Source organism: Phragmites australis, chromosome 1 (genome assembly GCF_958298935.1).
Source record: "Phragmites australis chromosome 1, lpPhrAust1.1, whole genome shotgun sequence".
NCBI classification, from domain to species: domain Eukaryota; kingdom Viridiplantae; phylum Streptophyta; class Magnoliopsida; order Poales; family Poaceae; genus Phragmites; species Phragmites australis.
The window spans coordinates 5,136,653-5,152,663 of NC_084921.1; the positions used below are offsets into that span (position 1 = coordinate 5,136,653).

The 16,011-nt window shown below is 43.2% G+C and overlaps 3 protein-coding genes across 3 annotated transcripts; 1 reads left to right on the plus strand and 2 right to left on the minus strand.

Annotated features, from left to right (window-relative positions):
• Positions 1-420: 420 nt before the first annotated feature.
• LOC133930451 (membrane protein PM19L-like) lies at positions 421-1,387 on the minus strand. Its single transcript, XM_062377106.1, has 4 exons — positions 1,191-1,387; positions 874-1,093; positions 697-742; positions 421-585 (listed from the first exon to the last, which is right to left on the minus strand). The coding sequence occupies exons 1-4, from the start codon at positions 1,312-1,314 to the stop codon at positions 421-423; spliced, it is 555 nt and encodes a 184-aa protein (XP_062233090.1). The 5' UTR covers positions 1,315-1,387.
• A 2,727-nt stretch (positions 1,388-4,114) lies between these two features.
• On the minus strand, positions 4,115-4,878 carry LOC133887114 (stigma-specific STIG1-like protein 3). The gene has a single exon (XM_062327038.1). It carries the CDS (start codon positions 4,842-4,844, stop codon positions 4,446-4,448), a length of 399 nt encoding a protein of 132 aa, XP_062183022.1. The 5' UTR covers positions 4,845-4,878; the 3' UTR covers positions 4,115-4,445.
• Positions 4,879-12,250: 7,372 nt separating this feature from the next.
• LOC133884975 (uncharacterized) lies at positions 12,251-15,228 on the plus strand. Its single transcript, XM_062324629.1, has 3 exons — positions 12,251-12,843; positions 13,918-14,190; positions 14,666-15,228. Exons 1-3 carry the CDS (start codon positions 12,295-12,297, stop codon positions 14,996-14,998), a joined length of 1,155 nt encoding a protein of 384 aa, XP_062180613.1. The 5' UTR covers positions 12,251-12,294; the 3' UTR covers positions 14,999-15,228.
• Positions 15,229-16,011: the final 783 nt, after the last annotated feature.

The following is a 16,011-nucleotide window of genomic DNA, read 5'->3' on the forward strand; positions in this document are numbered from 1 at the left end:
GACACTGGGCTTCTGCTGCTGGCCAGGCCGAAGCATGCAGCCTTTATTTCTTTCTTTGAGCCCAGGCATTCATGCACGGGGTTACTTACTTGGGCCTGGCACCAGACTACTTCATCTCTCTTTTTTTAAGAAAAAGATGAAAAAAACGGGCCGGCAAGGGTCCACGACGAGACCTCATTACAGAGTTAGTTGGTACTTGAAATTATCAACAGTTTACAAACGAATTAACTCCATCAAACGTTAATTTCCCCCTCGATTCTCTCCAATCACACATTCACACTCAAATTAAAGATAATATGTAGTTATGCCAAAAGGAATAAAGCACCAGCACCATAGTTCCCTCTCTTCTTCCACGTACGTGCTGGATGGATCATGCATGCACCCTAATATATCCGTCTCATCCTTTGTCCGTCGGCTCGATCATGCCAAGTTTCCGCGCCGTTCCACGGGGACGGCTCCGCGCCGTTCCACGGGGACGGCTCCGCGCCGTTCCACGGGGACGGCTCCGTGCCTTCCCCCGTGGATCGCGAGGACGTAGAAGAACTGCGTCACTGTCAGGACGATGGTGAAGGCCTCCATGGTTCCCTGTTAACCCAGACGTTATTTCAAGACATCCTCGATCAGCTCACCGGCCGGCCGGCCATGCATCATCGAAATTAAAGATTTGAAGAAAATATATAAGAAGTTAAATCCCACCAGCTTGGCATTTCTTCGGTCAAAAGAGATCTCCTGACAAGCTAGCCTGCAATTACATCGATCATGTATGGCATCCGTATCAGACTGGTAATTAAACAGCTGCATCGACTTGTTATCATATATAGATATACATATGGTGCTACGTACAAATTAAGATGACAAATATTGGATACCTACCCCATGGCTAGGACGGTGAGCGCCCACGCAAGGACACCGAACGCCGCCGCGGGCTGCAGGCTATGGTAGTTCCAGAAGCGGAGGTGGGTGAAGCCCACGATTCCGGAGGCGATGCCGACGACGCCGGCGATCAGGGAGAACACCACGAAGAAGCCAGTGGCGAAGTTGCCGATCGGGAAGAATATCGGGTGGAAATGCGCCGGAAGCCGCAGCTCGGGGCCTGAAGAGTTAAGTAATTCAGTAAGAACTAAGAAGCGGCAAATTAAATGTGAAGTGCATTCGATCAATTGCAGAGTACAACCTAACCACGTACGCACCTATGATGAAGCCGCGTTCGATGGCGACGTTGACCGCCCAGCCGCCGATTATGGCGAGGATGATGAACATGCAGAAATTGATTAGCAGCAGGAGGAAGGCTACGGGCTTCAGGTTCTCTGCCATGTAGGTCGTCTGTGCCTGCTGCTATTCAATTATCTCGCTGTTCTGATCGTACGCTAGCTGGTGTTCTCGAAAGCCGGACGGTTTTGCAGTTTATATAGCAGTTACTACCCCACATCAATACATACTATATAATACACGTACGAACGGCATGGGATAGGGGCAGCTCGATCGATTGGATTTGTTCTTTGCTTGCCACTTGATCTCACAGCAGGAGGAAGAGGAAGGAATAATAACTCCGGCCGGGTGGAGTCGAGATGCATGGATGGCGCCTGCTGTAAAGCGAGCGAGAGAAATGTAGTATGTAGATTGGGACTTGCAGGCCAAGGAAAGGAGGAGTTCTTGTTCTCTCTACGTACGTAGCTGGTAGCTGGTAGCAGCTCGTCCATGCAAGTTGTGTTGATCCGTCGTTTCCTTTTTGCATGGGCAAGGGACAAGCTTGCGCTCCTGGCCGGGGGAGTGGGAATGAAATTGATGCTTAATTTCTTTTACAAAAACCGCCCACAATAGCTTAATTGCTAGGTTTTCTACGACTAATATAATTGATACGAGAATTAATAAATCGCTGCCTGATATGATCACCGTATCTGATAGTTGTGATTCGCACCACATGCAACGATCGACAACCCGGACGGCCGGGCCGGAGACCGCGCCGATCGAATCAATCGATATGCCTATCACGTGCGCCCCTAAACCCTAAGCTACAAGCCGGTCGTCGTTGGTTGCATGCATGCACTACACACCACACGCTCAAGAAGAAGCATTTGTGCCGACCGATGCACGCATGCTGTTGCTTGTGCATTCGCTAACTCAAGCATGCGACGCACCCATGCACGCACGATGAAGTGTTTCGCACAGGTCAATTCCTCATCAACTCTTTCACGTTCTCACGTAAAGATTATTCTTAATTCAGTTCCAAGATAGCTAGTACAATTCTTTCGCATGCATTACAGTACCTTCATCAATTTCTACTATAGTAGTGGAGTATTTTACAAGAGTTTTGACAGGAAATTTGATAACTTAACTATATTTCGAGGCAGCCTTAATTTAAGTAATTACAGTATATATGTTCTTTCTGGCATTTATGGCATCTCCAACTATACATTTCAACTAGCTATAACATTGTCTCTATTAGATTTTTGTCTATGTGAAAGGGAGAGTATATAACAAGGAGAGATAGAAGCTAAGACTACTAACTAGTACTCTCTACGGTCGCAAATATGTGATGTTTTAGATATCGATATTGTCTTCAAAACACAACTTTGACTATAATTTTTTATTGTAAAATATAGTAAAGTATATTATTATGAAAATACTTTTCGAGACAAATTTACCCGTATCGTTTAAAAAAATCCAAACACAATACATATAAAGTAATTTGTAATCAAATTTTAGAACGACTGACTGTATGTAACTCAAAATGACATTTATTTGTGACTGAAGGGAGTAGTTAGTCTCTTATTTAATCTATTGATATTGTAGTATATTACATGTGGGCCTTTATTAATTTTATATACAATGCTAAATTTAAGTTATTGGAAGGATTGTCCGAAATATTATCTATTGGTGATATGTATAATTTTTATATATAGTAGCTATGTATATTGTTGTAGACGCTCTTAATATATATATATTCTCCTGGCCGGCCCTTCAATTATATAAATGTACAGTTGAGTACAAAAATGAGCCACCAAACTTTAAGTGAAGGGAAATTTAAGATATCAAAGCAGGGTCAAAACAAATCAAAGCATGCAATCACCAATTATTCTCAAGCTAGCTCGTGGCTTTCCGAGCAGGACAACGCTACGGTAAAGCAAGTACATACTCGATCACGTTTTCAAACAAATTTGATCAGAATATACCAAAATACTTGTGCCGAAACAATAACTTAAAAAAACTACAACGTGCATGCTGTTATAGACGTGATCCTGCTTAAAGTGTATGGTTTGAGCTTAATTATAATATTTTGAAAGATTGCAAATTTAAAACTTAAAACATTGAACCTATGCTTTATTTGCATTGAGAAAAATCCTAGCTGTCACCCTGATTTGTTTGGTCCTGATGCCAAATTATTAGTGTGTTTGGAAGAGCTTTAGCTCCAAAAATTCTTGAAACTAAGTATTTCTAGCTTCAGAAACTTATAGAATTGAAACTATGGGTACTGAAGGTGTTTAGATGAATAATTTTATTTTCAATAGAGAGTTAAATTACTCTATCTTAGACTATAAACACAAGATCTAACGTGAGACTAAGGGCTAGAACTATACCAAACATGATCTATATAACATTAGACTACCTTGTTGGCCCGAGGGCCCGTGTACCAATGAAAGAATGTATGCTACTCACATGCAAATAAATTGATTAAGTTGACCTTTTAGCAGGCACCTACGTTAACTTACTTTCTACGTTTCTAAGCGTCCTGCACACACTACGTACACTCTTTATTTAATTATTATTATTAGAACTAAACTGAAAATTAGTACTCCACCAAAAAAGCATGCAGTGTGGCATTAATTTGCTAATGTGGCATACACTACACTCTATATATATCGCGCGATCTTAATAAAAGGAGACACACAGGATTTCCCTTGGTCGAAGAAAACTACACTCTATATATCGATCGATGAACGCACAGTCGTCCAAATCAATCCATATATACAGCAGTTGAAGTGGAGGGGAAAAAGACCCTAGTAAACACATCCGTTTGGGACGAGTAATAATTAATATTAGGGTTTAGGGTTAAACAGTATTCAAGGAATGAAGATGGTAAAGAAGAAAAGAATCTGTATACTTCTGTAAGATCATTATCGAGCTAGGTACGTACGTACACCCAAAAAAACATACATAACACATTACAACACAATATACCGTGACGACCACACTCGCATATATATGATATGATGTTCCCCAACAATTAATTAAACACATATATAAATCATGATACGAACACATGTACGTAAATCCTTGGTATAAGTTTGTCCCCTTTTTTCTGTATATACGTATATCCAGGAGCTAGCTCAACAATAGAAAATATACGTACTGTCATTTTTATTTCTCGATAGATGAAGAGATATGATGCATGTGTATTGTCTCGGCTGGTTTGCACCGCCGAACCCCGGCCGCGCGCGCGCGCATCACCCCGCGTAGTTGCAGAAGCCGAACGTGCAGTCATGGCTGCTGCACTGGTTGCCGCACTCGCCGCAGTTCTTCTTGTCCGTGAGGAGGTTGACGCATTTGCCGGCGCAGCAGGTCTCCCCGTACTTGCACGACCTGTTGCAGTTTCCGCAGTGATGGGTGTTGTACTCGGTGTCGATGCACATGCCCTTGCAGCACGTCGCGCCCGGGCTGCCGGGCTCGAGGCAGATAGACGGCGGCTTCTTGATGCAGTCGTAGTACGACGTCGGCGGCGGGAATTTGACGTTCGCCAGGAAGCGGCTTCTCCTGGCGGGCGGCATGGCCGCCGGCACCGGCAGGGCAGCGGCCGTGGCGAGGGAGAGGGCGAGCGCCATGAGAAAGATGGTGGCTTTTCGCATGGCCGGGGGCGGTGGCGTCTGTGGCGGCAATGCGTTTGCGATTCAGCGGGTGCCTCTGCGGAGGAGGAAATGGGGTGGAGGGAGAGGAAGAGTGCTTATACAAAAAGGCAATTAGGCAGTGCCAAAGTCAGAGTGGGGAGAAGTAGCATGCATTCAATATTTGATTAGCACGGCAAAAGCCTGTAGTGCCGGGAGGGAGTGTGTGGAGCAAGGCTGTAGGCTGCAAGCTAGCCGGCTCCAGGCCACCCACGGTTGATTTCTTGCTTCCTTAATATTCTTGCAACTGTGACCTAGCTAGCATGTGCATTGTCTCTTTTGAACAAAGGGCCGGGCAATATGCTACGGCTGATCACGCCCTGAAGATTTGGGAGCCTTGCTAGATTAATTCGTTTACGATCGAGCTCGTTGACTATCTGCTGTAACTACAGTAATTAATATTGATGGCACTTTAATTGGGTAAAGAGCTAGCTAGCAGTCACTCCACTCCAGAGGCACTTTTGTCGGCGTTGCTGTTTAGACATCAACTCAAGGGATTTCATGCTCAAGAGGAAAACCATGCATGTTACCATGATCTACATGCACGAATCAGTTTTCAAACATTGTTGATGTAGTTTTGAAGACACTATTTGTTGGCATATGTAGTTTAGCATGACATCTGTGCTCGACATGCTTAAGTTTCAAGACTCCACCAGTTGAGGATTCTTTAAAGGTTTGATCCAGAAAAGTAATCACTTGATAACTAAGATTCAGTTAGCCACCTTTAACTAAAATAACTAGAGTATTATCTCAACAGAACACAGTACATTCTTACTTGCAGTTTGAAATGACTTCTCTCAAGTCGCATGTGCTTCGTTAATGAGGACCAGTGGTGGTGGTGGGCGTGGGGGCGGGCGGCGAAGGACCATCGGATGGGCTTGGATGATGGCGGAACAGACCCGTGCGGGATGGGGTAGCGCGGCCGAGGTGGGCCATTCGATGTGGAAGCAAGTTCCACGTGGAAGATGTATATGAGGTCCCCAGGAGGGCTCCTTGGCGCCTGGGGCAGCACAAGTGCTCGGCGTGGAGCTTGCTCTCGACTTTTTATGGCCATCCATTCTCAGACAAGGTCACTGTAGGATCGAATATGCGTAAAATACCTAATCAAAAAGGGGATGAATGATTGCGGAAACCAAATTCAAAGATTAACTCACCTAAATCAAAACTCGATTTATACTCGGTATTCCACTTGAAATAGATTGCACAAAACTTAAGAATGTCGAGATCAAACCAAATCTACTAGAATTTTTCTCAGATCAAACACTAGATATTTCTAGTAAGGTTTTGGATGGATTAAACCAAGATTAAACTTCATAGAAATATGAAATTAATTTAAAACTAAAACCGAGCATGCAGAATATAGAACAGAGAGAAAATTTTGAATCAGCAACTCATCAACTTACAAAACTTAATTTTCATTATATATATGAGTTTACAAGATGCCTCTCCAAAGCATCCAACAAGGATTTCCACGAAATCTCAAAATAACTCTCTCTCGAGTTTCTATACATCTCTGCAGCGTTGTGCTACCCTGTTCTGCGTTTTTCTACCAAATATAATATACCTCTCTATTTTAAGGGTAGTCACACGCACAAACGTGACCGAATTGAACTACAACTCCCTGTCGTATTCAATCTGGTCTCTATCCTCCTCTAATCACAAAAGGACAAACAACTTTCGCTAATTAAGCTAATTAGCCAACAATTCTTACATAATCATGCATGCACATCTCCCATGCATACATACATATACGTAACCAACTCAGAGTACATCTCTGACATTAACTTTTGCAATAACTGAGGTAAAAGAAGCATCTCTAAAAGTAACACTTTCAGCACGAGATACATGTACAAGGGAGGAGAATCAATTTTTATCACCGGACATGTGGCGTGAGCATCCAGAATCGACTAGCCAATGTTCTCCTTCCTCATTCGAGAAGCCTACAAGTAACTAGAAGATGTCAACGGCTCAGTACTGGGGTTAGTAATAAATCTTTTAGGAATTAAGTACTGAGTCACTCAACCAACAACACGAGTAGGCAAAACACGAGTAGCCCGAGTAAACTTAACCTGAGAAGCACGAGTGAGTTCAACTCGAGAAGCACTAGCAGCTCGAGTAATCTCAACTCGAGAAGCTCGAATAGGTTCAACTCAAGTTACACAAGCAGTAAAAGGTGACGATTGTTTCACCTGAGGCACAAAATGAGGTGCCACAACCTCACATGGGATAAAACGTGCCTTTCGCAAATTAGATCTAGCATTAGACTTCTCTTTGTTTTGTTGTTTAGCTAGTATAAAGCAAAAATCTACTAAATGTCCTTTCGCAAATTAGATCTAGCATTAGAACATGATGCAACCTACTAGTAGTAATGCTTGCATCACTCAAATATGAAGATGGTTGGCATCACGAACAAAGAGTTCGTTGGGCTGATTGCAGATGACTGCAACTATCTCACTTGGGCATCATATGTCCGTATTGTACTTGGAGCGGAAAAGCTTCGCACTGCTGTTGGCTTAGAAACAAGTAGGGAAATGGTTCCAACGGAGGATAAGAATGATCATGCACTTAATTTTCTCCGCCACCATCATTCCCCTACTTTGAAGGATGAGTATATGGCAATGACCAGCGCTAAGGCATTACGGGACGCACTATAAGAGCATTTTGAGCGTCTTAAGTACACCATTAAGCATCTTGCAGAGCAAGAATGAGTCCGGCTCTGTTTTTGTGACTATAATTATGTCAGAGAGTATAACTCTCCACTGCACCGCATTTGCACATTCCTTTGTCTCTGTGTGAAAGAGATCACAGAAAAGAAGAAAATTGAAAAGACTCTCTTCACTTCCCACCCAAATACGGTAGAATCCACATGCAATTATCGTCAATCAAAATACAAGAAGTATTTCGAATTGATTGACGTGTTGTAGCTTCATGAAGTTCATGATGAAGTCATAAACAAGAACTTCTTATCTCAGCCGCAAAGGAAGAGTAATGGTCTAGAAGTCAATCATAGCTCTTTCAAAGCACACGAGAACCGTAATAAGATGCGGGGGAAGGGAGGAAAAAAAGTGGTGGCAGACAAGATTAAGCTTGTTGATGATAATGATAAGATAGCGAAAGAAGTCAAGCCATATGATTAACAGAACCAGAATCTGCAAAGCACCAAAGCATGTTGTGGAAGCAGACCAGAAGAAGAAGGATCAGCCAGAAGCACACCTTATCATTGCAGTGGGGATGGAGGTGGATAAAGTAGCCACAATTTAAAGGGTGGTATCTCATATGAAAGTTGATGCTGTTCCCACACTGGCAGTAAAAGGCCTCTCAATGAATGATGCAGAGGTCTCTACTTTGCCCTCCTCCATTGCCGTAGAAGATGTCGTGAAAGATGAAGTGGAAAGGAAGCCACTGAAGAAGAAGTGATCGGATATTTCGCAGATTCTATCTAGAATTAGTATAATCGGTTATTTATTTTGTTGCTGAATTTAGAAGGATTGAATGAATAAATGAAAGCTCTATAAGAGCAAGCTTAGCTGCAAGTAATATTTTTGGTATTTATAGAATATGTGTGGTACCCGTATGGAGGAAGTGTGTATTATGGATAGTGGAACCACAAACATTATCTGAAGAAAAAATGTGTATTTTTAGTTTATTAGAAATAACTCTGAAAAAGTGATGACTGTCACTAGTAATGATAAATGCATAATAGGTTCTAGAAGGTCACAATCATACTACCTATGAGAACTACGTTACATATTGAAAAAGCATTGTTGTACTCTGAATCTAAAGAAATCTCTTAAGCTTTAAAGATATTCGTACTAATAGTTTTCATGTAGAAACTGGTGAAGAATAAGGTAGGGAATACCTACTCATCACTAAATGTGATAGTGAAGTAAGAATACTAGAAAATTTCCCTCTATCAGCAGTGGCTTGTACTACACTCGCCTTAAAGCACCTAAAGTGTTCACTACCTTTAAAAGTCTGTTTCGCAGTGCAGAATTATTCTCCTCATGACATGATAGATTATGTCACCCCAGTCTTAGAATGATGAGAAATATAATTACTAACTCACAAGGTCATAACATAAATGTAAAAAAAAATCCGAATCATGAAGATTTAGTATGTCCATGTGCTACCGGGAAATTAACGATAAGACTGTCTACCTTTAAGGTACAAGATAAAATCCCTGTATTCCTGGATTGAATCAGGGGTATATTTGTGATCCTATTTAGTCATTTTCTGGTCCGTTTCGGTACTTTATGGTATTGATAGATGTATCCTCGAAGTGATCGCATGTATGTCTATTATCTACCCGCAACCACACCTTTTTAAAGTTGATCTTGTAGATCATACATATCAGGAATAATTTTCCTGACCATCAAGTGAAATCCATTAGAATGGATAATGTTGGAGAAGTACTTATAAGGCGTTCAATGATTATTGTACTAGTATGAGATTTAAAGTTGAATGGACAATTGTTGATCTAAAATATCTTCAGATGTAACATTAGCACACAATCCATTAGAATGGACAATTGTTGATCTAAAATATCTTCAGATGTAACATTAGCACACAATTCAATTCCAATAAACTTGTGTATCTTGTTCCATATTATTATCAATCTTTTCCAAAAATAATTGCCAGTTGTCAGTTGGTTTTACTCCAAATTCTGCTGGAGTCTAGTAGAGGAAAAATTGCCTGACTGCAAGTTGGTTTTACTCCAAATTCTACTAGAATATAGGGGGAAATTGCCAGTTATATATCAATCTGGACTGACTGTCTAGATGAAGAATTTGTATATTCAGCTGTGGAGCAAATCATCCATTGTTGCCCCCAAGAGGAGGCATGATCTACATATATTATAAAGATTCATGGATCACAATTGTATGTAAAAATTTAGTTAGCATGAATATGGATTTCTTGATGTCATTCGACTCCATGCATGTATCACAATTGAAAAGAGCGGTAATTTATTCATGGAACGTATGCATTGTTAGTCAAAAAATAGTGCAAATGAAAAATTACAATTTCAAGGTTCCATCAAAATTCATCAAAGAATGTCTACTCCCTAAATGTTGCATGATTTGGCATTTCATCATAATGTAATTTTCTAGCGGCGGACCACAGTGTGGCATCTTGATCAACTCCAAGTAAAAGACTTGTATATTCTCCTTAGGTCAAAGGAGTAACCATGGTTGAAGAATCCACATACGTATTAGTTGAAAAGTTTGGTATTGTAATATTAGCACATGTGCTTGCATCAGATGATTCGTGTGCCAAACAAATACAAAACTGATCATAACCGAATTGATGCAAGTAAACTCGTACATTTGGGTTGGCTTCATTCTAGCTTCTCATTTTGACCGATTAGCAATTTATCAACCTCTATAATACATCGTTGGGGCCTCAACTTGTGCTTTTTGTTTGCACTAGCAAGATAATGATTGTATTTGAGCAAAACCGTTTGCATTGTCCAAATTCCATTTCGATAAATACTGAACTAAACACGAGCATTGCAAGACGTATCTTCTCTCCCCCTTGTGTTACTCTTTCTAATACTAAACTCAATATTTTCGGCATAAGAGTTGTACATCTCATATGCATCATCCTCTTATTAGAAATGCATTCCAACTTCAGGAACAAGCAAAGATTGACCATGTTTATCGTCCAGCTATGGTACAATTGGACAAAAATTAAAATGATCTAACTACAATATAAAAAAATATGTTAGGCTTAATTTTGTTAGCTCTGGTTACCTCACTTGGTGCTTCCTCATGTGCCATGGCCGTAGATGAATATTGCGATGTCATGAATGTGGACTCATCAAACGTGGACGTTGATGTTGAGATTGCCAATGCATGTATCACTGTCGAAACTGTCGAAGCATCGACCATCGGCTCGACAATGGAGATTGATGGTAGCCTCGTGAGATAACCTCTGGCTTGACCACCCTCATGCAAGGTGGACGACTTCTTGGTTTGTTGGTGTGGAGATGCGACTAATGGGGCATTGGGTGCCTTGGCCCATCGCCTTGTTCAAGCGCTCCTCGGTGGTGCAGATGGCGTTCGCGGATCGCTGCTGATCTTCGACGTGGTAGTTATTGATCTCCTTGAGGTTCATCACCTTGTTCAAGTGCTCCTCAGCGGCTCGTATGGCATCCACGGATCGCTGCAAATCATTGGCACAGTAGTTGTCGATCTTCTCGAGGTTCATCACCTTGTTCAAGCGCTCCTTGGTGGTGCAGATGGCATCCACGTATCACATTGTTGATCCTCAGTGTGATAGTTGCTGGTCTCCTCAAGGTTCATCGCCTGGCCTTGCACGTGGCCTCGGCCTCGGGCTCCCTCCTCATGTCCCCTCGTGATCGGCTTGATCGCTGGAGTAGGATGCCATGATCCTCACCAGCGACGCCATGTCGCTGGAGTAGGGAGCCAGGATCACGTGGTGTGGCAACCGATGATACGGTGACGTGCATCATGCACACCGAGCAACCCCGGATCAAGGCTCGACGCAACTCGACTCGTTTGCTTGGACAAGGCTCAGTTTGACTCGCTCCCTTTGAGTTGGATCGCCCGCCAGCTCCCCTGCTTGGAGATCGATGATGAGCACACGTGGCTTCCATCGGGCTTCCATCGGACGTCGTGCTGCATGAGGAGGGGTAGGAGCACGTGAACATAAGTTTGTATTTGGTTTCTCCCCTGCATTTCTTACCGGGATCCGTTGCAACAAGTGTCCACTTTGTTGGTCCTATACTCCTATTTCCCCTACCTTTGCTGCTGGCATTACTTGTGCTCACACGGTCACACCGCATTGCTTTTGCCTGGTTACAAAACCAAGCAGTTACACTTTACTAAAACAAGCAACAGATTGATCACTATTTTTCAGAAAAATAGTGCTTAGTCAAGCTGTTATGTTGGTACTTCGTAGACACATTTTCTGCAACATTCTTATGCTATGCTGTACTATCATGGTACTCAAAACTAAAAATAGCCTATCATAATGTTCTTAAGAAATATCTCTATATTTGATTGAAATCATCTTTTTTTCAAAACCTAGATTCATATCTGACAAGCTATACTGAACAGATCAAATTAGTGTTACCAGAACACGGATACGAGTCAGATTCCAACTCAGATTTAAATGTTCGATTCGATAAAAAAATAGACATACAAAATACTACTCAAAATTAATACGAGTGTTAAAATTCAACTCAAAATTTGAAACGTCTGATTTGATTAAAAAAATTTGTCCAGTAACCCTGGTCAAAGCACAACCGAAAAGACAAGGAAAATTCATCACAATTCACAAAGCCTCTCCCAGGCCTAGTCCAAAGTCGCCACTCCGTTCGTCATTCGTCTCTCCTCCCCCTGCCCGCAACTGCGAACCCGATTCGATTCGATTCCCCCCCCCCCCCCATCCCATGGCGGCCGCCCTCTCCTCCTCGCGGCGCGGTCTGCACGCTCTCCACCGCCGCCTCCTCCTCCACTACTCCCCCGCCGCTGCGCGCCGCCCACCTCCCACACCCACCCTTCACCACTTCTCCTCCCCTTCCGCGCCGACCACCTCCTTCTCCTCCTCCCGCTTCTTCACCGCAACGCGCCCCCATGCGAGACTGCGGCCCGAGCTCCTACCGCCGGTGCCGCAGCGGGCGCAGTGGCTCGTGGGCGGGGCCAGGTCGGTGGCGACTGGCGGGTCCAAGCTGGCGCCGCTGGGGTGGGGGGTGAAGGGGCTGGGGCGGCCAGTGGAGGCGGCGAGGAGTGTGGCGGCGCGGTACCGGCAGGCCGTGGGCCTGCAGGTCGAGTCCTTCTGGAGGCGCAACTACATGGTGCTCGTCGGCGCGGGGGCCGTCATCGTCTGCATCGCGCTGTGGAGGATCATGTTCGGCATCGCCAGCACTTTCGTCGGGCTCTCCGAGGGCATGGCCAAGTACGGCTTCCTCGCCCTCGCCACCGCCATTGTCGCCTTCGCCGTGAGTAGCATTCTCTTCTCGGTTTAACTCTTGGCTAGCTAACTGTGATACGATGTGTGTGTGCTCAAGTCGGCACGTTGCTCTGTTGATGATTTCTTTTTGGTCTCAAACTCTCAATTAGGATACAACGGTAGTTTTTGTGTGTCAGTGTCACTGCTGCTGTTCCGATGCTTCGGCTTGCTGCTTATCGCAACTGGCGAGATTATAGGTGTCCCATGAGGCTATATTCATCTATATTCATGATATGACTCAATGAACTGCTCTAGGTGACCATTTTGTCGATCATATGAATGACCAACATGCGTGAATGTTACGTACCATGCTAAGCATGTTGATATTGTCTTCTGGGATATTGTCATTGCATCTGAACTACAGCCAGTCCCATCCAATACTTTGATTCTGAAGTCTGAACTCAAACCTTGGGTTGCAAAAGAGGTAACGACGTTAGCTAGTGCTCATAGTGCAATTGCAGTACCTCATTCAATTTTTGGATTGCTACAGATCTAAAATTATCACTTAACCATGGGTATTAGATGACAATTCATCATGTGACATGTGCATAAATAAAACTGTTATGCTGACAGTGTGTTATCATGTAATGAAACAAATAGAGCCTATACCCTGCAAGATGATCGTGTCAATAGATAATCATGCAGCCAAAGTATTGAGTTGGTGTGCTTATATTATCATCCCTTGCCTTCATGTTTATGTCAATTCGGGACTTCGTGTGCTTGTGGCCTAGGTCATATTAATTTTGTGGTAAATGTAGCAAAGAGTCCGCTGAGCTGCAATGGCAGAATATTAAAATTATGAGAAGTGTGAACTTGACAACAGGGTTCTTCTTCAACCGGAAAGTTATCAACAAACTAATTTACTTTCCACACATTATAGCTTATTGCTAGTTTTTTTGCGACTAATGTTTTGTTTCAGACTTTCAGTCTCAGTTATGTTATCATGTTGAAAATCATAAAATGGTGTACATTGGCAATCAAAGCATTTGAATGTAACCTTGCTTGACAGATTATGCCTCATTTCGCAGGGAGAAAATGATCTGATTATTTATCTTTGTTATAGGGTATGTACTTCCGTGCAAGATTGACCATAAATCCTGACAAGGTTTATAGGATAGCGATGACAAAGCTCAATACATCTGCTGCAATCCTTGAGGTCATGGGCGCACCCTTAGCTGGTACTGACGTCAGAGCATATGTTATGTCTGGAGGGGGTCCTAAATTAAAGGACTTCAAATTTAGGCTTGGTGGCAAACGGTGCTTCCTCATCTTCCCCATTAAAGGATCAGAAAGAAAGGGTCTCGTGAGTGTTGAGGTCAAGAAGAAAAAGGGACAGGTATTCGAATTATCTTTGTCTATTTATAGCAAACACTACTTAAGTGCACCAGATTGAGCATCTGATGCTTATATATGCACAATATGATTGAGGTCTCAGGCCTTTAGTGAATAAACAAAAGTTTGGACAAATGGTGCAAAAATAGAGTTAAATGAAGCAGGCTCCCTTTTCCTGCTTCGTCCCTAATGATATAAGTCGAGCAAATATTGTTTTTCTTCAAATGTACTGGTCCTATTTTACATCTCTGGAGAATTGTTGACAGCTCTTTTGTTGAAATGAATGACAATACAGTGATGGACACATTTTGCACTTAGAGTTAGCCAGCTGGAAAGTACTACTTTTAGTATTATTTGAAGAAACCTAACATATGATCTAAACTTGCTTAAGATAGTGGGGAAATGAGTAGTATTACCATGACGTTTTCTCTTTTCCCCATGACAGCTTGTTTTCTGACCTTGTCTTAAACCCTTTGCAGTATGACATGAAGCTACTAGCTGTTGACATACCAATGGCATCTGGGCCTGATCAGCGGTTATTCCTTGTCGGTGATGAACAAGAGTACAAGGTGGGTGGGGGCTTGATATCTGAGCTGCGAGACCCTATAGTAAAAGCTATGGCTGCAGAGAAGGAGTTTGATTATCTTGATGAAAGAGAGGATGCGGAGGATGAACGTAGGGAGCGTGAGGAGGCCGAGCTACGGCAACAGGAAGAGGAAGCCGAAGCATTGAGGCGCGAGGAGGAAAGATTGCGCGAGGAGGCTGAAGAAAGGAGGCGGCGGGACACTGAGAATCTGGAGAAAGCTATTTGACACACTTAACTGTGTCGATTTTTCGTGTTGTGCATTGTTTTCGTTCCCTTCACTGCACCATGTAGCACACAATTGTTTTCGTTTCCACAGAAAGAGAACACTGCAATTCGCCATTGAGCCGTCATCTTTCACAGCGTGTCAAGAAAGAAATAATTTTGGCTGCTCCGCAACTGATTACTTCGGGGAGCGCTGTAATTTAGTGGTTTCTTAATGGTTAACCTTTTGCTGCACATCTGGTGCTCTGAAAGTTTTTTCGAGAACGCGTGGTTGAGAATTGCGATGGCTTCAGAAACTTTACCTGCTTCTTTTATTTTATTTTTTTATGCGAAAGGGGATAGAATTATATTAAGAGGCAGCACAGAACATTCCTAAATGGCATACAGCACCCTGGAAACGAACGAAATTACAGAAGAGAACAAAACACGGTCCTGCCTGCAAACTTCATCCGCTCTGATGGCATCCGCTGGTCCGTCGCCACGGTTTACCCGCAGACGAGCAAGAACAGCACAGCGTAGAACAATAGAAGCAGCAAGAACTCCTTCCTCCACTCCACCTCTCGGCGTCAACGAAGAAGACCAAACATTGTGAAGCCGTACAATCCAGTACCTCGCCGGAGCTCATCTTCACGCTGAAAGAACATCGGCATCTTCCACGCGACAACCGGAAGAAGAAACAAACCAAAAACTAACAAATTGTAGCACAGGGGATGAAGAACCAACCCTCAGTCGCAACCAACACATACACGCATACATCACACAAGCACTTACAAGCCTCACAAAGCCCTCGCCGGAGACCTCACCGGAGACAGCTTGAACGAGCAAAAGCCCGCATGTTGTTGTCACCAACGCCACCACCGGAGAACCAACAACTTAACCAGAAGAAAGCTACCAAGAAGGCCGAGCTGAGAGCTTCCTCCGGAGCTGAGTTGATGGATGGCCGACGAACACTGCCAGACGAGTGCCATCGGGAAGAAAACACCCAACTACCTAGATCTAAAACTAAACCCACTGCTA